Source organism: Anastrepha ludens, chromosome 5 (genome assembly GCF_028408465.1).
Source record: "Anastrepha ludens isolate Willacy chromosome 5, idAnaLude1.1, whole genome shotgun sequence".
In the NCBI taxonomy this organism is placed as follows: Eukaryota; Metazoa; Arthropoda; class Insecta; order Diptera; family Tephritidae; genus Anastrepha; species Anastrepha ludens.
The window spans coordinates 93,520,843-93,546,132 of NC_071501.1; the positions used below are offsets into that span (position 1 = coordinate 93,520,843).

The window sequence follows — 25,290 nt, forward strand, 5'->3', positions numbered from 1 at the left end:
CAATCGGAATTCACAGAGGGAACGTCGGTTCGAATCTCGGTGAAGACACCAAAATTAAGAAAAACATTTTTCTAATAGCGGTCACCCTTCGGCAGGCAATGGCAAACCTCCGAGTGTATTTCTGCCATGAAAAAACTCCTCATAAAAAATATCTGCCGTTCGGAGCCGGCTTGAAACTGTAGGTCCCTCCATTTTTGGAAAAGGGTGTACGCACCAATTATATATATATATAATATCAATCGCTGCGCATTTAAAATTAACCATTGCTATGTCGAAACTAACTGTAAATGCGGGTGCATCATTTATTTATTATGCTTCATTTTGTTGCATTTGAACAATATACAATAGTTTTTTTTTAACCAAAATACATGAAATAAATAAGAATAGAAAGAAACATAATAATTTTGAAGTAATATATTTACAAGATTTTAACTTAATATTTTCCATGATTCAAATATTTTCATATAGTATGTCATTGTGGCATCATTTTGGCTGTGAGCCACCGAACTTCACACTCAGCTCTGCAAAAGCACATTTCATTGAGCTCATACAGATGATTGGGTGTAGAAGATAGTCTTTAAAATTATTAAAATAAAATATAAATGATACTTATAAAATGTATTCTAATATAATATAATCTCATATCATTCAAATTCTTTCTCAATAACCAATACAAAGGCTTTTCAGTTCTAAATACTTGGCAGCACTATGCAACACCCACACAAAAAAATATTGTAAGCTTGGCAGCATTCCACCAAACATCAGCTGTTTCAGTTAGCTTGCACTTTAATTAATTTTGATTTTCTCAATTATAAAATGAATAGCCGTTGTTAAAAAGTGTCTGAAAGCTACACGGAAATGAGTTAGGCAGAAAAGGAGAAAAAAAAATGTTATCAGCAAAACTAAATTGTGCTGTCACGAAGACGCCACGCTTGTAGAAAAAAAAGTGCTTTCATAGTACCAACTACGGAAATTGTGATAAGTTGAATACTGTTAAACTAAAGGAGTTGGTATTGTTTAATCAGTAACTTGTACCGAGCTACACTAAAATTCAAAAATGGGCATAAATTGGCGTGAACTTTTTCCAACAAAACTCACATTCGTCATATTTTTGCTCTACATATCGCTGTTCATTGGTCAGGGTATGTTTATGATAAAATGGTGTTGAAGTGAATGTTATATGTTATGTTATTTACATGGGTATTAAAATTACATTACAGGAATTTTCGTAACCGCTTCACAGGAAGCCAACAACTCGTACAACTATAACACGGTGACCGTGGTTTTACTCACCGAAGTACTGAAGCTGCTGGTTTCTGCTAGTTTATATTGCAGGGAGTAAGTATTGACGTTATGAATTTGTTTTCCCCCTTTTTTTGGTTGGTAAATAAATAAGTATCTTAACATATATCTTTTCTATAAATCAGAAAAAATTTGACTAGTCTGCTACGCGATGTGCGAAAGGATTCCAATGTCATGATGCTGTACTTTGTGCCCGCGTTTCTATATTGTCTCTACAATAACTTGGCTTTTGTCAACTTGTCTACATTCGATCCAACCACTTATTATCTGCTGTTGCAGCTACGCGTTGTGATTACTGGTGTACTATTTCAGGTTAGTGAACGGCTTTTTTACATTTTCCATTTTCCGATTACTAATTTATGCGGATTAATTTCCGGAATATTCGCAAAATATTATGTATGTACGTGTGCAAAGATTTTCCGTTGCAGACATTGTACAAATACACTTCTTATGCACATAGCTTTTGCATAAACCATCTGTGTTTACGAATACAATAAAAATGGTACTTTTATATGCATACACGTTTTATTAAAATCATTAATTTTATTTGCTTACCCTCAAATAATTAGTATGCAATATTAACCCTCCGTTGGACACCTCTTTTAAATCCATCGATTGGGCACCCGGGTCCGACCTTTTTTCGTGCTGTTCGAGGAACCTTTTTAAAAGGTTTTATCCATAAATCGATAGACAATGAATTTTTTTTTAATTTAGGAAGCTACCTAGAAGCTCAAGTTGTTAGCTATAATATAAATATGTTAAATTCACATCCAAAGTCGAAAAGTCTTACCAGACAAGGCACTGCTACAACAACAACAACCAGACCCGGCTGCCCAACGGAGTGTTAACCTTAATGCCTTATTAACGAAGTATATTTATTGCGTGAATACTATTTTATGGGTCTCATGAAATGTTAACAAATTGAAAAAATTTAAGCTGCTGATGTTGGTCTAGAAACGGCACAATTTTATGCATAGAGCGTCAAATCTCAGCTAAGCATTGTATTGGGATAAGAAAAGTAGACTAACTTATTTCCCTTTATTAAGGCAAGTCATCTAGCAGATCTGCTAGCCAATAGTCCACTAACATCTTATCAAAATTTACAGCCAGTTTATGATTTATTGTCAATGTATTGCGTATTCACGGATTAACAACATTCGGTATATCCAGTACCCGAAAATTATAAATTTTATTAGAGAATTACTGTCATAAAATTGATACAAAAATAAACAATTGGCGCGTACACTTCTGTAAGGTGTTTGGTCTTGTTGTTGTTTCACAAATAGTTTTATGCCGCACCGCAAATATTTTTATGAGGAGCTTTTGGCCATTACCTACCGAGGGGCGGCCGATATTAGAAAAAACTTATTCTATCATTTACTGTTTCATGACCGCCGTTTCGGACCTATACACTCCCAAATGGTAGTCACGCACCAACCCATTCGGCTACGTCGGGAATTACTGCCATAAAATTAATACGCTTTAAAAATATGTACATATATACAGGCTGTAAATATTTTCTTTTAATTATACTATCATTTCCAGATAATTTTTAAAAAATACTTGACCTGCCGTCAATGGATATCGCTTTTATTACTCACCCTCGGTTGCATGTTGAAACAAATTGATTTGAACAAATTCTATGGGGATACAAATGATGACAGTGAGGCTGCTGCAGTGCAACAGGTCACTCTAAATGTGACTAACGCCTTTTCGCCGAAGGTGAGCGGGAAAAATATGAACGGTTTCGACCTTAGCCTTAGCGCTCTACTTATACTGGCACAAACGATATTTTCCTGTCTCGCTGGCGTCTACAATGAATATTTGCTAAAGGACAAAGGCGTTGATGTGAACATATTCGTGCAGAATGTCTTTATGTATATTGATTCGATTGTATGTAATGCCTTAATACTTTTGGTGAATGGCCAGTTGGTGGGCGCATTCACAACGCAGAGTCTACGCACCATTTGGCGTTTTAATGTTATTATTATAATAGTAAACAATGCTGCCATCGGTATAGTCACGAGCTTCTTTTTGAAATACATGAATTCTATTGTGAAAACTTTTGCAAGCGCTTTAGAGTTAATGTTTACCGCCGTACTCTGCTATTTTCTCTTCGCTATACCAATTTATATTAACACAGCACTGGCTATTGCGGTCGTATCGTTTGCTATTTATTTATATTCGCAAAGTCCCGTTGTGAATACAGGTAAAATTCGACCTTTGACTAGCCTACGAGAAATGTCACAAGATAAGCGTATGCTGCTCAATTCCGATGACGAAACGGATTTGGAAATGGATATCGTGTAGCGAGTGGAATTGTTGTAGTAGATAGCATTTGAAGGCCCAATTCACTGGCTTAAATCTAACGAATGAGACCAGTGATAGTGTTAGTGTACATTTAAATTAAACCATAAGATATTAAAATATCACCTTAAGTTTTCTTTATTATATATATGTATATAAAGCTTTATTACGACAATGTTCAGCGTATAAAACTACTTTACAAACAAACAAAAAAAAACAAATTTCAGGTTCGGTTCTACATTTGTTAAATGAAATTAGACGTTACGTCTGCACATGTTGGGATTTTGGAATCCTACTGTATATTATATAGTTGGTCTCACATCTAAATCTTATAGGCTGATAGTTATGATTTGTCATATACCTACAGATTATATTCGAAAGTATTTTTATAAATATCCTACAATAAGATATATGTACATACACGAGTTTGACCGAAATAAATATAATAAAATAAAATCGAAAATGTTACCAAACAGTATTTACTTACTTGGAAATCTAGACAAACGTAACTTTGTCATGGTTGAGTATCAAACCATTAATTTCCTGATATTTATAGAAAACAATTCATTGAATATTTTTCGCTAATCCACAAAATTTCATGACTGTTTTTATAAATAATTTGTACCTAAAAGCTTACAATTGTTTATACATAGTAACGCGATTTAAGTCAAAAATAAAAATTCAAAATCCTAAAGTAAATTAATATAAAAAAAATTGCCGCCATCCGATTGCTGGACATTTTCAACCCACATTTCATGTGTTTTCTTTCCTTATTTGTTTGGCCTGCAATTGTCTGCCAACTTCTCAAACACCGTATTATGAAATTGATGATAGTCGCGACAAGATTCCAAATGTTCATCCATTGTTCCCATCGGCACCAAATGTGTTGCATTGTACATGCACTGGTCCAGCGGCGGCCCACGATAATTTTTGCGGCACTTCATCATATGACCCGGCATACGATAACGGATAATTTGATGTGACTTATTGTAAGGGCACAAAAGAAATTCTTCTTCGTTCATTTTCGTGTCTTAGTAATTAGGAAATAATAGAAATATGTATACCCAAACAAAAAATTGAAATTAATGGAGAACGCGCTTTTACTTGAAGTGCAAGATGATTTCGTTTAAGAGTTGCCAGGTTGTGAAGTTACCGGCAATCCAGTGCTAGTGCTGCCAACTTAAATACAAGAAGGTTTAAGCTGCACACTAACGTTTAATGATATCGCACGACTGCGTTGTACGCCTGGTCGAAAGGCTCCACTAGCATTCAGGTATTGGCACTCGATTTTACATCGCACATACTTTTGCATACACTTTAAATAGTAATATAAAAAACAAGTAAAGCACACCCAATGGTTACAGATGGTCTAGCACTTGTTGTTAATATACGCAAAGTAATTTATGGAACAACATCAAGATGTACGCAACAAATAGGAGGGCGAGCTCGGTCAGAAAGGGTGTACGCGCCAATTATATATATGTATATAATTAGGAAATAATATATATATATATATAATTGAACGGAAGTAAATCAGCATGCACTAAGATGTAATAATGCTAAGAAATACATATTTTTTCTGGATTAATTTTAAAACTAGTCATTATAAACTACCTATGAAATTTAAAATGAAAAACATGGGCCGCATGTAAGAGACTTAAATTGATATAAAAAGTGATGTATACAAAATCTCGATTGCTAAAAGTCGATCTAAAATTATTAGTCGCGCAGTAAAAATTGTCAGTCAAAGTAGACGATATAAAAGAAGTTAGAAGCTATAATCCAGAGGGGCACACTCCAGATTTTAACGCCCTGAATATTTTGTCGGTCTCTCTAGAATCACGTAATCGCAGTCGACTAATGGCCCGATTGCGATCAAACTAAAAATTCTGCTAACTATCGGCCGTCTACTGGATGGCAAAACGCTTCTCTAATTGCGCACACCACACGGACTATCCAGTTGGCCAACTTTTCGCACGCACAGAAAAATAGTGCCAAGCCATTCACTGAATTTTCACAAACTTTTTTTTCTTCTTCTTTTATATGTTTTGTATTGGAAGGGGAACTGACGTCAGACTTGTCAAAATCGCGAAAATAAAGTAAGTGTTTTACAAAGTTATGTTACTCAATTCGCATTGAGGTATAACCAAGGTGGATTTATTAAGGTGACAGCATTCACCCAGCTGAATTTTTCGCCGTAGGTATGGCTTACGTCAAAATGGTATGCTTTGTTTGTATGTTTTGGTATGTTTACATTTGCTTGCTGATTTTGACGTGATGCTTGCACCAAACGCAACAACAAATACATGTAGGGTTTTACTTATATGTGTTTGCTGTCACCTGTAATAAATTCGCCTTGGGTATAACCATACTTGCTAGCGGCGAATCTTGCTCGATAATTTTGTTGTTGGTTTCAAATGCAAATTTTTTGATCAGAGTAGTGCCGAATAGAAGGTGCCTAGTAATACTTTCCGATAACATTTTCTGGCAGTCGCGAAAATTTCCAAATTAGTTTGTCAGTTAGTCCGAATGCAATACATGCCGATGATCTACATGCCTAATCTCATTTTTACGGGTAGAGTAAATTTTGTTACTTATTTATAACATCCGAAATTGATTTGGTATTCTAGGGCAATTGCTACAATATTTTATGAATCAGTGGCAGCACCATAATTTAACAATTAATTAAGACGTCAAATTTGCTTTTAAAATTTAAAAAATCAAAACAAAAGAGTACGAAATAGCTGAAACAGGGAGAATTTAAACTAAATACATTTTTTTGTTCAGAAAATATGATACCTGAAATTGGTTAATGATAATCCACAAATTACATATAAAAATTAATATTAATATAATATTTTTTTTATAAATACATATATAGAATAACCAATTCGATCCGGTCTGATTTAGTAAACTTTAATGTGAGATGGCTGTTAATTTATGAGGAATGTAAACAAAAATTTCGACGAGAATGAAAGCAAATGAACAAATTCAAACAACAAATTCTTTGCCATTCAAACCATCAAATCGCAAAAAAATCAGCTTTCTAGTAGCTTAATCTCACATGGACTAGACTTGGTTTTCATTTAAACCGTTTCAAAACAAACGCAACAACCCACTAATATGCTAACCTGCTGTACAACAAGCGAAAGTTGAATATTTAGTGGTATGTATTTGAGTGCAACAAAAATTAATGCTAGAACTGGATAATCACCAAAGTGGCATAACTCAATTTACCACTTTTCGTCAACTATGAACTAAATAACAGGGGTTTGAGGCGTTAAAATATACCTTCCCACAACAGTCGGTTCTCCGTTACAGGAACCACCCGGACTTACATCCAGCCAGGGGCTGTCACTTCAGCAGCATTCCCCGTATATATATGGCGAAAGTATATGCATCAAATTCAAATCAAAATTATCAGCCAGCGCATAGTCGCTACACCATTGAACATTTCATATATATATACTTTTGCTGCAATGGTACTGCGCTTCATAGTAATTTAGGTTGTTCTGGTAGCCTAAGATCGACTATAGTGAAAATGTTGATGGCACAGAGTGAAATAAGTTTGCAAGCAAACGACTTAACCGTGAATATTTCTTCCGTGTTTCGGTTGATTAAATCACGAATAATTTAGCAACATTTTTTAAAAACAAATTTAAGATTAAAAATGCTGCAAGTCGGCCTTTGTTCTATGTTTAAAGTATATTTTCGCAAACTCTATATTAATTTTATCAAGTTTACTAATTTTCTGCTGCTTACTACTTATTTGCCAAATGCGTTTTCGCTTATACAATAGCCAATGGTTATTTTAGTTCAAGAAGTATCTGCATCTATTTAGCATCCTTTGCCTCCTTGGCGTTTTGTAAAGATTGTGTGATAAAAAGTTTGGCCAATGATTGCGAACAAAATTGTGATATATGCTGTGAATACGTATTTATTTGTCCCGAGGTAATGGTTGCGTTGAGTCTAGGCGGCACAGGCAAAGGGCGGAACTGCTTCAGTACCTCCTCTTCTGGAATGGGCGACTCACCCTTAGCACTACGCAAAACATTCTCCGCAGCTTGCTTAGCCAAAGCACGATGCTTCTCCTATAACGAAATATTAGCGTAAATTAGTTTTAAAGTTGACTTCAAACGTGTCAATGCAATATTCACTTACCGTCTCTTGTTTGAACACTACTTGTTGATATTTGTTGTATCGTATCGATTCTTGGTATAGCTCATCAACACGTTCGATTAGACAACGCATGTGATTTTCCAACACCGAAGCTGTACCCAAATCCAAAAAGTTTTGGCCTTGCTCTTCTGGCAACATTTCACCCAATTCACTCATCATTATATTGGTGAGTGGAGAATTCTTGATAACGATTGGTATTTCAACGAAAAGGCTTTCGTAGCCTACCTTCAAATTGCGCAGCGCTTCAGGTGTAAAATCACCATCTTTATACATTTGTATGGCCTGTGGGGTTAACCGATAAGCTTTCAGACAGAGAAAACCACGTCCCGACTTTTGCGTGTCGTAGATGACGACAACCGACTCTTCAATGCTTGTCTGGTAGTGGTACTGTGATTCGAGCAAGGCCATTGATAAGAAATTGCCCACATCTGAGCTTTGATACCAGCCAACATGGAAATGATCAACGTTGACACGACGTAAACGCCGCATCATGGTTAACTGATACATTTCCTCGTCCATTGTCTCATCGCCGCTTTTTGGGAAGGGGAAGCAATTGGTGATCTCCAAACACTTGTCAACGATCAAACCAAGCAAAGCGCCCTGCGCCAGATCCATATTGCTTGACTCTTCATGGCAATGTTTGACCATTTTCATCACAGCCTTAAAATAAATAAAATGCATACATTAATAACTGCACTATTGTGATATTGCAAAAACAAAACAAATTGCTGCACACGATTGGCAACACTAGGCGCTCTGTCACCGCCCGTAGAAAGGTAAACGTGTGAAATTTTGACAACTGCTGCCGCAATCTACGAATTTTCACGCTGTTTCTTGCTAACACAGGAGCGTTTCCTTAGGTAATTTTAACCGAATTTAGCCAAAAATAGCTTCCAGTTCAATTATTACTTACCAAGCCGTCACATTGTACATAATTAATGGTATTATCCACTTCTTCTTGACGAGCACGATTACCACCACGATTTGCCATTTTTACGTCAAATGCAAAAGAAAGTATATAGCTTTATCACTAAGTTGGCTGCGATTGATATGTGACAAAGAAAAGTGGTGCCAAGTTTGGAATATGAGTTTAAAGAGATGCCATAGCTTTTCGTAGTATATATAATAAACGGTACTCAATGCTTCCTAATTGAGCAGATTTACCACTTTTTATACGTTTTTTATACTAAATATTGGTAAAAGCGAAAAATCGCAATAAACTTTAAACCGAGTAATTCATAAAAAAGCCAATTTCCTATTCATATGATTTTTTTCTGTTTGCAAAGTCGACAGAATTTTTAAGCATTCACTTTGCTTTTGGAGTAAATGACCCATAGTTATAAAAAAGTTAAACATAAATTTTAACAATTATTGAAATAAAAACCGTGTAACCCTGTGATAGACAACTAAGGTTCTTTCTAAGAGGGTTTTTAAGTTTAGAATCAGAGGAAAGTAATTTTAAAATCTTGAAATCAAGCTTTAAGTTAATATTTTGCCATCAAGACTTGCGGCTTCGGCCACGTTCAGCCACAAATCTTGGATTCGGCATTCCAAACATTTATTTAATTTTTTTATTAATAAATTTGTATGAACTTTTAGTTTTTGTAAAATTTTTGAGGAAAAAGGCAGTCGAATATCCGATGGTGCCTACTCCTTATTATTCCTCGGTTTTTATTTTTTGTTTGCTCATCGCATAGAAACGAGAACATCAAGCTAACTGAAACAACACCAACAACAACAAACATAACTCTCTAAGGCGAATAGAGTATCCACGGTGGCGGCATTAAAAAATAGTTACTTTATTTTTCGCGACGTCAGCTCCCTTTCCGATACAAAACAAGCAGGAAAAATTACATGTTTGGGAAAATTGCATTTGTTGTATAGTCGCCATAGCCGAATGGTTAGATGGAACCAAAAAATATAAATTTCACATATTTCTAAATAAAACATTTTGTGATAACGAAAATGAGGAGTTTTTAGTTTGGCCCATCAGCGCTGATCACTTTTTGATAATAAAAATGAGAAGGATGATTATTAGTGCTGAGAAGTTTGTGATGACGACAATGTTAACAGTTATTACATTGTAAGAATAAAAGTGATTAGTTCCTTGCCTTAGAGCAATGTAGATATATTTCTCAGTTATAAGAAATTGCTATTGGTAAAAGAGAGATAGAATACAACACCGGCAAGGGGAAACTATCAGAACTTTCCCATGGCTAGAACGAAAATGTGTAGTTTAATGAGGATAGTGATTATGATAATATGCAGCTGTCTTGTAGGGTTTTGCGGTTTGGTAAGGAAAACACAATTTTATGGCTTAAAATACACTTTATAAATTAGAATAGTCACTTGTTCCAATGAGATTTCAATTTATGAATTCCATCCCTGAAGTGAGAACCTGGAAGGGCTGCAAAATACGCTTCCACAGCTGTTGTGATCTCATCACTTGATGAAAAACGCTTTCCCGCATGACTGTTTTAGGTCTGGAGACTGGTGGGAAGTCACTAGGGGCCAAATCTGGTGAATACGGTGGATGCTCCAACTTTAATTCTTAGCCATTGTGAAAATGCTCTTGTGACACGGAGCGCTGTCCTAATCAAATATATTTCTTTTCTTTAGCATACTGGTTATTTTTTTCACGAATTTTTTTCTTCAGCTGGTCTACCATAAAAGGTTACAACAATATTCAGAATTTATTGTTTTACCAGTTTGAAAGTAATCCCCTAACGAAATTCCTTTCGCATCCCTAAAAACTGGTTCTAAGACCTTCTTGGACGATTTCTGGACACGAACTCGTTTCGGAACCTAAGGTTCACTTTATTCTTTAGCTTTTTGTTTGGATTTAGGATCATGATGATAGACCCAAGTCGCATCCATAGTGATGAATCGAAGCACAAAATTCCTTTTATCCCTTCAAAAACGCTCTAAATGTTACTGAGAAAGTCCAATTCGAATGTGTTTTTGTGCCATTGTCAGCGTATGCGGCTTTCTGACACCCAAAACTTCAGTAAAAATATTGTTTACACTGTCCAATGAAATGCCGAGGGCTTCTACTAAATATCCTTCAGACACTTAACGATTTTCCAATACAATATCTTGTATTTTTTCTACGATTTCTGGTGTTGTTGCCGTCTTTGGACGTCCTTCACATGGATCGCCTTCAAGGCTTTAAACAATCTACATATCTTTCTACTGCACTAATTGAAGGCGAAAGTGCTTATGCACTTCCAACATTCGTTCATAAATTTCCTTTGCTTTTAAAACCAATAGTACAAAGTTTTTGGAATGCTACAAGGCGATTCTATTAAAGGTGGTGTTGGCAAATCAACTTATTTGTTTTTTTTTTCTTTTGCCGTCTCTAGATGGCTATCAGCGCAGAATGAAACAAGGCGAATTCATTATTTGTTTTCTAGTTTCCCAATATTTGCTTTGATAATGAAACGTAGAGAACATTGTTGTAGGTCTAGTGCCACCACCTTTAATGAATGCGTCTTGGAATGCTACGAGCAATGCATCAAATATTTTTATTTCGCTTTTGTATTCCATTTTACCTACCAAATACTCTTGTTTACCCTTAAGTGGAAATGACGAGTGTCGCCCGCAAACATTTTCTGTGCCAAATTCGACATTGACATATGCCCGCCGCATTTTGAAATGTTTCAAAAGCAGTAGTAGTAAATTTAATAAACTTAAAAACAACCGTTATAATATTTTAGTTTTATTTTCTGAAACACCCGCACAGAGTTGCATTAAAATTAAATAGTCTGAGCACGCATGTTTCTTCGAAATTAAATCGTAAGGCAAAGGGTTTAACTAAAAATCGTCTCGTGCAAACCTTTCGACTTCACATTCGACTTCATTGAACTTCTCTTCCAACAAATCGCCTGGGAAAATAGCTTTTCATCCAGCACATATGTATGTACGCATAACTGAAGTAAATAGAAATCAGCTGCGTAGGGCCTCGAGAACATGCACTCACAATTGCAATTTTCTAATTCATTTTTTTGTGCAAGCCAAAACAACATTTTTAAACTATTATAAAATATAATGATTTCAGGACCATTCATGAACTTTTATGACGTTCCTACCCACACAAGTCGGTTCTACGTTACCGGAAGGACCCGTAGTTGTATTCGGCCAAGTACTGTCACTCCAGCAGCATTCCCCGTGCTTGTATGGGGAATGTCTATGCTCCTGCAACAACAATTATGACAACTTGTGAACCCCCGAAATACTTTACGACCCATGATTCTCTAAAATTATTTAAAATCAGCCTCAATACTTAATAACTATAAAACATGTAGGTATGAAAGTATTTGTTTTAAATTGAGATTTTGAGTAGTTTTCAAAAAAAAAAAAAAAAAAATGCTATCACTCAATAACTTATCGGAACCTCTTTTATCGCAAGTATTTCTTATTAAGTATTGAGTGTTCACTTGTAACGATTTGTTTACGCCGTATTTTGATTTGAGACTCCTAACCTTGAGGTACAAAGCTTAGTTATTTATGGGTATATACTCGTATATGTATGACTGTCAAGGCATTTTTTTTTTTATTCCTTGATATCTCTTGTCAAATTAACGATAAATAGTTTGTACATGAAATTATTCATATAGTTATATGAAGAAATACCGCTCTTAATTAGAGCATAGGGCGGAAACAAACTCAGTCCAACGTAAGCGATCTTGTGCAATTTTTCGAATTTCATGCCAGGAAGATCTTGATTGGTATTCCGCGTGTGTTGATCGAATCCGAGTTGTTCGTGGTCGTTCTCTTCTTCTGGAGCCTTGTGGATTCCATTCTAGGGCCATCTTTGCGATGTCATTGTCTTCTTTGCGTAAGGTGTGCCCAATCCAACGCCATTTGCTTTCTTTGATATCAGCTGCGATGAGCTTGCACATTGAAATATTTAAAAGATTTTCCTTGGTGATAACTCTTGGCCAAAATATGATGTGGATAATGCGCAAACATCTGTTGATAAATGTGTGTAGGCTATTGCATAGGGTATGTGTGACTTTCCATGTCCAGGGCGTGAATGCCAAAATAAAAATTTCCATCACTCAAAATAATTTTTTTGTTATTTAGTAAAAAATTATTATTTTTTATATACATACATATATGGAAATATATTCCAAATTATAATTTTTATTTAGTAAAAAAGGATGATTAGTTTACCAAAGCTACACGGGAATCTGCCATTGCACGAAACAAAGCTGAAGGTATCTGCTGTCCGCTATTATTGGGTAAGCTTCGATTTTTGTTCTAGACTATTCATTTACAGTAGCGATTTATTTAGGAAGCGAGATAGAGAAGGCCCGCATCCGAAAAAGAAGGCTTCAAGCAAAACAGTAGAGGTTTTTCGCATGCGTACTGCCTCTAGAGTAGTACCAGACTCGTGCACTGCTGCTAGAATTTTTGGATGCGGCCGGCTAAAAGAGCGAAAAAACCGGCTAACGAACGCGTGTTTTCGCAGCCTGGACAAATGGTCTATCGATCTTACAGTCTTATGGTTTCCCAAATACGGGGTATTGAATAACTCAGCTTTATTTATTAAATTTTTAACCTTTTTTGTTCTGTTTAGGAGCGTCCGCTGTGTTTCTTTAGACAGAAAAGCCGAGCTGTGACCCGCTTTTTTTTCAATCACGCGTTAGGAGTATTTTTTCTTGGAAATACGAGTACTTTCTGGATATTTTAAATTCTACCATAAAATATTAAGCTATGATAAAAAGAATCTCAGACCTCTTGAGTTTAGTTGTTGTGGACTCGATCTGAGTTTATTGCATATTTTATATGCAGTTCTTTCTGTTAGGCATCTCGCGCTGCATTTCCCACACATTTTATCGCGATTTCAATCGCTGATCTTACATTGTAAAGTAAATTCATTCGTTTTAGTGCATCAAATTTTAAATTTTTTCTATCAGCGCTTGGGTTCACTTGTATCTTTCGAACATTTTTCATTATAATAACAAAATTTCATTCTTTTGAAAGAAAATTACGTTTGCCGATGGAAAAAGTACATTCCTCTTCAAGGGCAAAAAAAAAACATTTTTTATAATTTATTTCGCGCCCACTTTGGGCATCTAATCCGGTATTTTTTTTGTGGTTGGTGAGGTAGGGTTCAATATGCTTTCGCACTTATAGCGACCGTCGAGTGGTGTGGCTACTAAAACAATCCCTCTTCCTCTTCTGGGCAGACTTCTTTCCGGAAGTACTTTCTGCATTACTTAGGGAGAGTCCACTGCGGCGTGCATGAAGTGGATTAGTTCTATTCACCCACATCTGGGTCCACCTTATTTATATCCAGCTTCAAACTATAGCCTCGTCTTCTTATGTTTCTGTGCCGCGTGCTGCGTTTTAGTCTATTGACCGAAATTAGTTTCAGCATCCAGGATCTTTTACCTTTGTCATATGAAGGTTTTATGTCTTTGATAGTCTCCATTTCTCTGATTTTTGGTGCAAAAGAAATATCGGAAGAAAGCGATATCAAATTTGTTGGTTCCCGTCTCATATCGTCGTGAGTGTCAACTTAGGCGTTCGTGAGTGTCGTTCGTCAGTAAAACAATTGGTGTTTCTTTACTTAAGAGTTTCTACTCTTCAGCCGCCCACTCATTGTATGAGAGGTGCTGCATTATTTTTGCAACGTCTAATCTGGACCTACCGGAAGGTATTCGCACATGAGTTACGGCGGTTAATATGATGATTATCATACTTATTTATTATTAGATACGCGCTTAACAAATTCTACGATATAATATAGATAAATTTATATATATTAGATAACTTACATATCCATATGCAGTACATAGTTTACATAGTAACTTAACGAAATTTTTAGCCAGACATACATGAAGTACCACTTAATCGCTACAGACCACATTAAGGCAGCACTCGAGGTGGCTAGATCCGTTCGACTTTTCGTGCTCAAGTAGAGGACAGTTTTCATTTCGTACTTCAATTGAGTTTAAATAGCCTCAACTCGCTTGCCAATGCATTAGTTTCATTTTTGTCTGCAACAAGTGAAATTTCCAAAAACATGAAAACCATCGCGATTATTTTATTGGCCTTGTGCAGCTGCCTGCTGTTGCACACCACCGTAGCTCTTCCTGTCGACGATTCAGTTGAGGTCGGCGATGTTATTGTCATTGACACAGTTCCCGCCGAGGAGCCAGAAGAGAAACCAGAACAGAGCAAGGAGAGCAGCCAGAATATTGTCATCGATGCATCCATTCAATCCACCGCTCACATTGAAGTCCCCGAGTCAGTTGCAGAGGAGTTGATTAGGGCTATGGTTGAAGCTTTCCAGAAGATGCAGGTGTCTGGAGATGTTAGTGTTCAAAGTCACGTTTCCATGCCTGAAGAGAAACCGGTACAAGAAATGGGAGAACAGCATAGCCGCAGTAAGCGCGCTACTTGCGATTTAATGGATGCTTCTGGTTGGTCCAAAACTTTATGCGCTGCCCATTGCATTATGTTGGGACACCGCGGAGGCTATTGTAACGGAAGATCTATCTGCGTATGCCGTGATTAAATCGGAGTTGTAGGAAGCCGAAAGTGTTGAAAAACATTGGAAGAAATCTTCAGCTATACTTTAATGGATTTGTATGTACTCGTATGTATGCAAATACAATTCAGTTTATATAAATAAAAAGTGCTTGATACAAATCCAAAACTGTGTTGCTTCAATTTTATTTAACTTCAACTTTATTTAACTTAAGTACCCGTAAGGGGTTAGGAGTAGTCAGAGGACCGAAAAAATGATGATTTTCAATAATTTTTTTTGCTAGTCAACCTTTATTTTACAAAAATAAAAACATAGCATTAATACATCACGTTTCGACTTGACTTTAGCAAAATTTCAAAAAAAAAAAATTTATAATTGTAAAAGCTCCCGCTTTTCTCCGCCCGTTTCTCCACAAGTCCCTTGCGGCGATCATCACAAGTCCTTGAAGATTCGTCTAAAATCAATCGCACATGAGAAATTCGATTTATTAATAGATAATTTTATGCCTGATCGAAGCTTTATTTCCAAAATTAACAATATGGCGGCCTCAGGAAATATTTTTCAGATTTTCGAGAAAAAAACCGAAATTAGTTGTTTAAAAAAATTGAAATTTTTGAAAAAAAGCATTCGATCAAGCATGAGTTTTTTATGTTATGAAATCTACCAAGCGGTTTTCAAGTTACAGTTACAAAAATACGAATTATTTAATTACTTACCTCTGTCATCTATTTCTGGGCCATATAATAGTTCTTCAGCCGTCATAGCAGCTTCCAAAATATCGCTTTGCTGTTGCCTTCGTAGCATTATACCTTCTCGAGTGTTATCGTTAGCGCGCTTATCTGCCATACGTGCAGTATCAATTTGTTCAGCATACCAGCCAGCTACTTGCTCTCGAACGCCCCGAAGCGCCCGAGCGCCCTTTGTTAATTGTTGAATAACTCGAAAAGTATTTGTCGCATCCACTTCAAATTTTCACACAATATATTCTAAGATATGATACTTCAAGAAAATGCAAAAAAAAAAACAAAATCCAATTTTTTGCAAATTCTGACAATCACCTTAAGGGATTGGTAATACAAATTTTATTGCGTTGGGCGCTCACACGGAGACGGAAAAGTGGGTATATCTGTATTTATGGCTCCTTTTCCTTTCATTCTGTTATTAGGGATTGTTTGTTTGATACGATAAGATTACCATTCGGGAGTGCATAGGTTCGAATCTCCGTGCATGAACATCAAATAACAAAAAAAAGTTTTTTCTAATAACCCCTCAATGGCAGTGGCACACCTCCGGGTGTAGTTCTGCAATGAAAAAGTTCCTCATAATAACCATTTACCGTTCGGAGACGGCTTAAAACTGTAGGCTTCTGCACAAATAGAAGGAGGAACTCGGCCAACCACCTAACAGAAGTGTACGCACCAATTATTTATTTATTTTATTTTTTTTTTTGATATAAGATGTAACCATTTAACTATACTTTACTTATATCAATTAAAATAAAAGTTATTGGGTTTGTTTTTCACTGCAAGTTTAAATATGGTGAAGTTTCAAACCAACTCGAACTCTGCCATAAGTGATTTTATACAAGGATGATAGATTTACCATTACCACCATGGATTTCATAAATATAAATTAGTTTAAAAATTCATCACAGCTAAGCACTCCCTTAAATTTCACTTTATACAAGTATGATAGATTTGCAATGTTTGGCCAATAACAATGGTGAAAAAGAAAATTGTGGTTTCCCCTCGGCTGTCACACGATCATTTTATTTTCATATTCATGCACTCATCGATACACATATACACAGTTAATCAGACGGCACTGAAGTGACATTGTCTTGATTTTTTTCGTATCTCAATAACAAACACCTTCGTGATTCCAATTACTCCAGCCTATAAACTGATTCTGCCGAATTCGCTGAGAGCCGGATAACGGTCTGTTATTGGTCACACCTTCTCACTCTTTTCTCCGTGCACTTTAAAGGTTTTTGCACGTTATTGGATTAACGAATTTATCGAGACTTTGCAGCCGTGTAAATCTTCAACCATTTCGTAGCGCAAATCGGTTTAGAATAAAAATATCACTCGAAATGCTGTATAAAAAATGCACAATACAACGGAGTGATAAATTTCTTATGGATAATGCAATTCGTTTCTTAAGTAAAATGGATCATTTGGAAAATGATCTCATCAAAACATTTATTAGAAATATAAAAATTCCTTTAATCGAATTCTACTTATCGCCTGTTCATGTAAAAATTATCCAGTAACTTCCCGGTAACTTAATTTTCGTCAATTCGCTCTCAAACAGAAAAGTGTCAAAAAAAGTACATCAACGCAAAACTAGTAACAATTTGCAAGTTTTACGAACAGCTGATTAAATTGTTGGCGAGTAAAATCACAAAAATTTATGTTTTTTTCAGTTGAGCTGCCTCGTATTAAATACAAAAAAAAAAAAAACAAATACAATTCAGAATAATGAGGTTTGAGGAGACATGATTTTATTTTGTCCACAATAATGTGTACCATTTCATCATCGCTGTCAGATAAAGGGCTTTCCAGTAGCAATTGTAGTGTTGTGGAAATCAAAGCTTTCTTCATATTTTCTTGCTTCCATGTCTATACTTATACTCGTATACATACAAGGTGAGGTCCAAAATAAACAAGACTGAGCTAAAATAGAGACGACAGCAGCTTTGTTCTGATAACTTCGAGTTTATTTATTCAAAATAGACCCCTTTGGCCTCGATACACTGTTATGCGCGATCTAAAAGCTTTTCGAAAGAGTGTTTCAAGTCATTGACCAGAATGACCTTCAGTACAAGCCTTTTGGATGGCCTCTACGAACGCAAAACGTTTTCCTGTCATGGCCAAATGCCATTTCCCGAATAGGTAGAAGTCACAGGAAGCCATATCAGGCGAATACGGTGAGTGATTGATGGTTAAAACGCGATTTCTAGTCAAAAAATCAGTCACAAGAGTGGATCGATGAGCTGATGCATTATCATGCAATAAGCGCCAGCTTCCTTCTTCGCGGCGTTCAGGGTGTATTCGATGAATGCAATGAAAAGATACCTTAAATGCTTTCGATATGTATTTCGGAAACTGCAGCAACGGTGACTGGAGGCTGTCATTCAGAACTGCATTCCTCTATATCATTGGCCGATTCGTATTTAATATATGACTTCAAATAAACTTTATAAATTTTAAAATTATAATTACTACATTCTCCATTTTAATCACCATTTTAATTTAAATTTAGAATTTTTACTCAATTCGCAAATTTTAATTCGTGTTTATTTTTACTTTGTAATCAGCTGTTTTTCTCACTTGCAAATTCCAAAATTGATTCAATAATTCCTGACAGGTGGAAATCAGGGAGAGTGGTCCCAGTGGCTATTTCGAGACCAAATCTCTAAACAGAGAAAAATAAAGCAAGGAGTTCCGTAGCGTGGTGTCATTTCACCCTTGCTTTTTAATTTCTATGTCTAGAAACTCCCCCAGCCATCAGAGGGAGTCTCCCTGATCTCCTACGCCGACGACTGCACGTAAATGGCGTCGGACAATGACATTGATGGCCTGCGCGCCATGGTAAACGACTACCTCGCCTGCCTTTCTCGCTTCTTCACTGCGAGGAAACTACAACCTTCCCCATGAAATCCATGGCGACCCTCTTGACCACCTGGACAAAGGAGGTCAAACTGCAACTTAAGGCTACCTTCGAGGTAGCTTTATCATAAAGAAACAGCTCTGATAGTTGAATAATCCACTTTATAAAAAGTTAACTTGTCGTCAATCTCATTTTCTAGTGCAATTTTCCAAAGAGTTGGCCAGCGATGCTTGAGAAACAATGACCTTTCAGTATTGAAGAGAAGTTAAGATGTTCTCGACTTCAACTGACTTAGATTAATAACGTTGGAGAACTAAGCAACCGCTCATAGTGGAAGCTCATCCTCTGCGATTGGAAGCTTTTCCATCATAAGGAATGTCTATTTTCAGAAAAGCAGCTTTACTGCGATAGTTTTTCACTATTTGGGATCCATTTGCTCCCACGCTTAGTGCATAAAATAACCAACATCTAAGAAATTTTTTGAGTTTGTCCGCTTATGTGTTAACTAAAATATCTTTTGCTGGAGGAACAGTGTGTCCGAAAAAGCGTCTGAAAAAAGTAGTTATTTCTTGAATCAGTTGTATGCACTTCATTTTCGATGCTGTATTCTGCCTGAGCGTCGAAATGATGTTCCTCTTGTAATTCTTCAAAAGATGCACGCTGAGTTAAGGGGTTATACGCAGTTATGAAGCAAATAAAAGACGGGTTGTCAAGGATTTATCCTGAAGAAACTTCAGAATATTTTAATTTGAACATTTTTGGCGGTTATAAAAGCATCCTTCAAGAACGTAACAAAATTTTTTATTTATGAAAATGTTGATTATAGAGCGCGCTGCAGGCGATTTTTGGAACCTCCTTTAAAAAAAGACGATTTACGGTGTACATCGTAACTCAGGATTGGATTATCTGAAATCAAAAAACCAAACAAATTTTGTTAATATATTAGATTATCTAGTAATTAATCGTTCCGCTAATCAAAATAGTGAATTTTCACAAAATGGCAGCTTTTAAAAGAAATGATTTCGATTTTTACGTTAAAATTTGGCCGTAAATTGATTATAAAATGGAAAATAAGTATCAGATTTACAAAAGGAACGATTAATTACTAGGAAATGTATCTTTAAAGATTGAGTTAAAACGGTTGACCGATCAAACAATCCGTTTTCGAGATATCGTGTACACCGACTTGAAAAATGCCGTTTTGAAAAAAACACGTTTAAAGTTTCAATACCTGCCTTAAAACGTGCCGAGGCATCTCTACATATTTAGGTATAACTCCGAAAGTATTGCTTAGATCTACTTCAAATTTCGTGCGTATACTTTTGAATATATGTACATTACAAAAATGCAATAAAAAAAATCTATTTTTTTGAAAGTCATAACTGCGTATAACCCCTTAACGCGAGTAGAGAGCGCAGGTTTCAAGGGGATCCCGATCCTCTCCTTTCGCGGAGACACTTCCTCACAGGTCCTTTGTCTGACCAGCTCCTCCGCTTCGCAGTTTCCTACAATGTCACTATGACCAGGTACCCAGATAAGCCTTATGTCAAAGAATTCGGATGCAATCGAAAGTGAAACCAGGCTTTCCCTGACCAGTTTCGAGGGCACCACAAAACTGCCCAAGGCCCTAATTGCCGCTTGGCTATCGGAGTAAATACAGGGTGGGCCATGTAAAATTTGCTTTTTGAATCGGCTATAAAAAAAAACTCAATATCAATCAATATTTTTTCAAACTTTTTTTTATTTTGAAGATTGAACATAGTCATTTATGAATGAAAAATAATATCGTTCAAATGACTGCCACGACTGGCTTTACAGTAGGCCATTCGATCTACCCAATTTTTAAGCACATTTTCGATTGTTTGGGCTCCAATTTCATGAATGGCATCGTCTCTGGATGGTTCCCATAGCATTTGTCCTTAACGGCCCCCCACAAAAAATAGTCCAACGGGCTTAAATCACAGCTCCGAGGCGGCCAATTGATATCGGAATTTTGGCTGATTATTCGGTTTTCAAAAACGGTAGCCAAAATTTTGAGTGTAACTTTGGCAGTGTGACAAGTTGCACCGTCCTGTTGAAACCAAATGTCGTCCATGTCATCCTCTTAAATTTTTGGAAACAATGTGACGGTAACGCTCGCCATTTACTGTAACCGCGGCTCCTCGCTCATTTTCGAAAAAAAATGGCCCGATGATGCCGCCAGACCAAAAACCGCACCAAACAGTGACTCGTTGTGGATGCATTTGCTTCTCTACAGTAACGTGTGGATTTTCTGAGCTCAAAATCCAACAATTTTGCTTATTGACGTAGCCACCGATGTGAAAATCAGAAAAGAAGAAGAATACTCAGCACTTTGGAAATAGATTTTCAATATTTCCCAATTTTGTTCAAGCGTATAGCGGCCCATTTCGTAAATGTCAAACCTTTAAGTAAATTATGAACACATTTGACATGTCATTTGTGTTACCATTCTCAAAAAAATAGGTGGTTCAAAAAGCAACCGCAATATGGCTCACCCTGTATTTACCTTCTTAACAGTTATTACACAAGTAGCCAATCAGCTGCTTCTTTGATAGCGGCTACCTCTGCTTGGAACACACTGCAGTGATCTGGTAACCCGAATTTGAGTCTGATGGGGAGCTCTTTGCAGAATACTCCTTCTCCAACCCTGCCGTCCAACTGCGAGCCATTCCGTGAACAGGTTCACCAATTCCTCTCCTCTCCAGGCCACTCCTCCCTTGATGGAATTTGGGTGGACAAAGTTCCGCTTGGACTAAGCGAGGGTACACACTGATACGTTTCTAAGTTTATAAGGATATTTGTGTGTCCGTAAGTGCAGTCGAGTCTGAAGCCCGAACATCTCAGCCTGATTATATTTAGTACATGTAGCGGCAGTTTTGCTTGCAATGTCTACAGGTATCTCATTTAACACTACATTAAGTGCTAGAGTAGGAGTAGTTCGAAGTGCCCCACTGATTCCAGTGAGTGCAGACCTTTGAACTCTCTCCAGCTTCTTTACCGATGTCATTATCTCTATTGAGTTCCACCAGACAATGACTCCATGTAACAAAATTAGCTTTATTATGGTATTATAGAGCCAAAATACAACACTAGGGGAGAGGCCACAACTTTTGCCAAAAGCGCCTTTCCATCCACACAGTTAGTTTGCTGTCAAGGATTAGGCCTAGATACTTCACGGCTCAAACGGTTAAAAATCGTCAACTGTTTTGTCATTATTATCATCTAATACGATACTAGCTAAATCCATCGGTAACAGTTATGCTCAGAATACGAAAAAACACTCAAAGTTTGTCAATAAACCTTATTATCGGAAGCCTCTCGGGAGTGTGCATTGCTGCCATGAAAAAGCTTCTAGCTAGCCAGTCAGTGTAATTTTTTCGCTTTAGTTCGACGATGAAATTGCCATAGGTTGAACTTTCCAATTTAGTAATATCCGCCGTAGCCGAATGGGTTGGTGCGTGACTACCATTCGGAACTCAGAGAGGACGTAGGTTCTAATCTCGGTGAAAGACCAAAATGAAGAACACATTTTTTCTAACACGGATCGCCCCTCGGCAGGCAATGACAAACCTCTGAGTGTATTTCTGCCATGAAAAAGCTCTTCATAAAAAAATATCTGCCGTTCGGAATCGGCTTGAAACTGTACGCCCCTTTATTTGTGGAACAACATCAAGACGCACACCAGAAATAGGAGGAGGAGCTCGACCAATCATCTAAAAAGGGTGTGCACGCCAATTATATATGTACATATACGCCGTTTTGTTCGGCAAGTTTTGCGCATTTGAACTCTATGTCTGGGGAATACTTCCTCCCATTAAAAAAATACTATATTTTTGCAAATGTTTGAAAAGGTTTTAATTGGTTGTGGCCCGGTCTGGACTATACAAAGCAAGCGATAGAGCCTTCCGTCAAACTGTCTGAGCTTCTACAAGTATTTAATGATGTGTGTGATGTGCTGCCTTGATCAGATCGCCACTCCAGTCTGCTCAGTTGTTGATATTAGAGTTTTTGATCTGATGGGAGGTTATAACGCTTTCAATTCCATCAAACCCAAAACAAACTCTTCTTGGCCTCTAATTTGACCACGATCTTTTTAGAATGAGGGACGGCACGATGAATTTAAAGGGCTCGGAGTGCATACTAAAGTACCTGGCAGAAATATAATTAAAAGACATTCTCTAAATCCTTAAAGGGACTCAAAAGATCTGAAAGAGGCAGTGATATATCATAAACAATCATAACAACAAAGTAAATATTTATGTTAACATGTCTAAAATTTACTAAGAAAAATAAAAATAAATGCATTTGAATAAGGACTTGATGGTCTACGTAGATGTTTTAATAAAAAAAAAATATCGCACTCCGGCACTCGTCTAAGTGGAAACATTCGAACTGATATTATTTGCACAGCATTTCTACTTAAGGCACCTGCCTTGAAGTGCCTGTCCACTTCACTACAACATCTATCTTTATTCATTTCCAGCGTACTTCAGTTGAGTTTAAATAGCCTCGAATCGTTGGCCAATGCATCAGTTTCATTTGTGCTTGCAAAAAGTGAAAATTTACCAAAACATGAAAACTATCGCGATTATTTTACTGGCCTTGTGCAGCTGCTTGCTGTTGCACACCACCGTAGCTCTTCCTGTCGACGATTCAGTTGAGGTCGGCGGTGTTATTGTCATTGACCCAGTTGCCGCTGAGGAGCCAGAAGAGAAACCAGAACAGAGCAGCCAGAATATTGTTATCGATGCATCCATTCAATCCACCGCTCATATTGAAGTCCCTCAGTCAGTTGCAGAGCAGTTGATTAAGGCTATGGTTGAAGCTTTCGAGAAGATGAGTATTTCTGGTGAAGTCACTGTTCAAAGTCACGTTTCCGTGCCTGAAGAGAAGAATGCCGTTGAGGAAGGTGAACTGCAAAGTCGCAGCTTGTTGGGTACTTGTAGCATTTCTCAAAGTCTCTGCAATACCCATTGCATTTTGATTGGATACCGTAGGGGATATTGCAACTCACGATCCACTTGCGTATGCCGTTAACTTTATCGAAAAATGGGATACATGTGTATGACTGGACTTGTATGTAGTTACACTCGTCTATATGAAAATGCATGCATTGGATTGAAATTTGATTATATCGATAGAACGGCATTTAATGCCTTATTAAAAAAAAATATATAAAAAAATATTAGTTCCAACGCAAATTAGCAGTGTTTGAATATTAAATTTTGTTGTATTCCAATTTCAGAAAAGAAACGAAAGTAACTATTACCATAAAAATACTATTCAGTAAGAAATATTTCTTCTGTGTCCGATAAGCTACAATTTTATCTGGTTCTATAAAAGGCTTTTGTCCTCCCTCCTCCAGTGTTGGGTATGCGTCATGTTACTGTGTGAAGGATCTTACCGTTTTTGGTTACCTCCAAACCGCAAATATGTAATTGTTATGCAAACCTTTTTCTAGTAGAATATATTCAGAGGTAAAAGAAAGCTTCTCTATTATTTGATAGTTCACGGCGAACAGTTTCGGGTAAAATAATGAGTTTTTTAATAGGTATGCATTGTTTTTAAAATCTCCCATTAACTATTTTGATATTTTCCTTAATTTTTAAGAAAAGTTTACAAAAATTTAAATTTTGAAGATCATCAAATAATCACTATCTGGTCAAAAATATCGAATTGTTTTCGACATTCTTTTTAAATTAGAAAAAAAAAGATTTTGAGTGCTGGAAATCTTTATTTTGATCTTTACCTACTCCATTGCTTGTATGTTTGCAAACTACAGCTGCCACAAATGTCAAATACGGTTAACGTAAGGCGTCATTTGCAAAAATTATAAGTCTTATGATAGGGGGACTAATTTTTAAATTTTCATTCGAAATTTTTCCATTTGCTTTTACAAGGTCCAGCACTAGAAGTGTAACCAAATAAAAAGACCATAAATTTAGTTTGGAAAGTTACTTTTATTCAATTCAAAGTAAAAAAATGTGAAAATAATAAAAAATTAAGAATCAATTCACTTTTGATCAATATGACCACCTTTTGCCTTGACTATGGCCTTGAGACGTCCAGAAACGAATCACAAGCTGCCCAAATGTGACTTGTAGGTATTTTGGCCCACTCGCGGGCAATGACATTTTTCAGCGCCTCCCTCGAGACTGGTGAATCTTTTAGTGTGGACCTTGCTCTCCAAAATGGCCCAAAGAGAATAATACATCGAATTTCGGCACGTTATTTTTTAGCCATTCTTGGTTCACTCGAGCTTTGTGAGACGGTGCTGAGTCCTGTTGAAACGTCCATGGTCTGCCACCGAAATGTTTGACTGCCCACGACTTCAAAGCAACTAGAAGACTTTTCCGATAATATTTCGC

The 25,290-nt window shown here is 36.6% G+C and overlaps 4 protein-coding genes across 4 annotated transcripts; 2 read left to right on the plus strand and 2 right to left on the minus strand.

Moving 5' to 3' along the window:
- The first annotated feature begins 724 nt into the window (after positions 1 to 724).
- LOC128863751 (UDP-galactose transporter senju) lies at positions 725 to 3,636 on the plus strand. The gene is made up of 4 exons (XM_054103067.1): positions 725 to 1,142; positions 1,221 to 1,338; positions 1,428 to 1,614; positions 2,848 to 3,636. Exons 1-4 carry the CDS (start codon positions 1,058 to 1,060, stop codon positions 3,610 to 3,612), a joined length of 1,155 nt encoding a protein of 384 aa, XP_053959042.1. The 5' UTR covers positions 725 to 1,057; the 3' UTR covers positions 3,613 to 3,636.
- Positions 3,637 to 3,723: 87 nt separating this feature from the next.
- LOC128863752 (gametocyte-specific factor 1) lies at positions 3,724 to 4,757 on the minus strand. The gene has a single exon (XM_054103068.1). It carries the CDS (start codon positions 4,629 to 4,631, stop codon positions 4,380 to 4,382), a length of 252 nt encoding a protein of 83 aa, XP_053959043.1. The 5' UTR covers positions 4,632 to 4,757; the 3' UTR covers positions 3,724 to 4,379.
- A 2,532-nt stretch (positions 4,758 to 7,289) lies between these two features.
- On the minus strand, positions 7,290 to 8,811 carry LOC128862846 (eukaryotic translation initiation factor 3 subunit H). The gene is made up of 3 exons (XM_054101622.1): positions 8,702 to 8,811; positions 7,771 to 8,448; positions 7,290 to 7,700 (listed from the first exon to the last, which is right to left on the minus strand). The coding sequence occupies exons 1-3, from the start codon at positions 8,777 to 8,779 to the stop codon at positions 7,443 to 7,445; spliced, it is 1,014 nt and encodes a 337-aa protein (XP_053957597.1). The 5' UTR covers positions 8,780 to 8,811; the 3' UTR covers positions 7,290 to 7,442.
- Positions 8,812 to 14,772: 5,961 nt separating this feature from the next.
- Positions 14,773 to 15,457, plus strand: LOC128863113 (defensin-like). The gene has a single exon (XM_054102063.1). It carries the CDS (start codon positions 14,822 to 14,824, stop codon positions 15,314 to 15,316), a length of 495 nt encoding a protein of 164 aa, XP_053958038.1. The 5' UTR covers positions 14,773 to 14,821; the 3' UTR covers positions 15,317 to 15,457.
- Positions 15,458 to 25,290: the final 9,833 nt, after the last annotated feature.

Coding starts and splice junctions, on each gene's coding strand:
- LOC128863751 (XM_054103067.1), top strand. CDS start 1,058: ATGGGCATAAATTGGCGTGAACTTTTTCCAACAAAACTCACATTCGTC. Junction 1,143..1,220: donor ATCGCTGTTCATTGGTCAGG/GTATGTTTATGA, acceptor ATTACATTACAG/GAATTTTCGTAACCGCTTCA. Junction 1,615..2,847: donor TTACTGGTGTACTATTTCAG/GTTAGTGAACGG, acceptor TATCATTTCCAG/ATAATTTTTAAAAAATACTT.
- LOC128863752 (XM_054103068.1), bottom strand. CDS start 4,631: ATGAACGAAGAAGAATTTCTTTTGTGCCCTTACAATAAGTCACATCAA.
- LOC128862846 (XM_054101622.1), bottom strand. CDS start 8,779: ATGGCAAATCGTGGTGGTAATCGTGCTCGTCAAGAAGAAGTGGATAAT. Junction 8,449..8,701: donor ATGTACAATGTGACGGCTTG/GTAAGTAATAAT, acceptor ATTTATTTTAAG/GCTGTGATGAAAATGGTCAA. Junction 7,701..7,770: donor TAGTGTTCAAACAAGAGACG/GTAAGTGAATAT, acceptor ATTTCGTTATAG/GAGAAGCATCGTGCTTTGGC.
- LOC128863113 (XM_054102063.1), top strand. CDS start 14,822: ATGAAAACCATCGCGATTATTTTATTGGCCTTGTGCAGCTGCCTGCTG.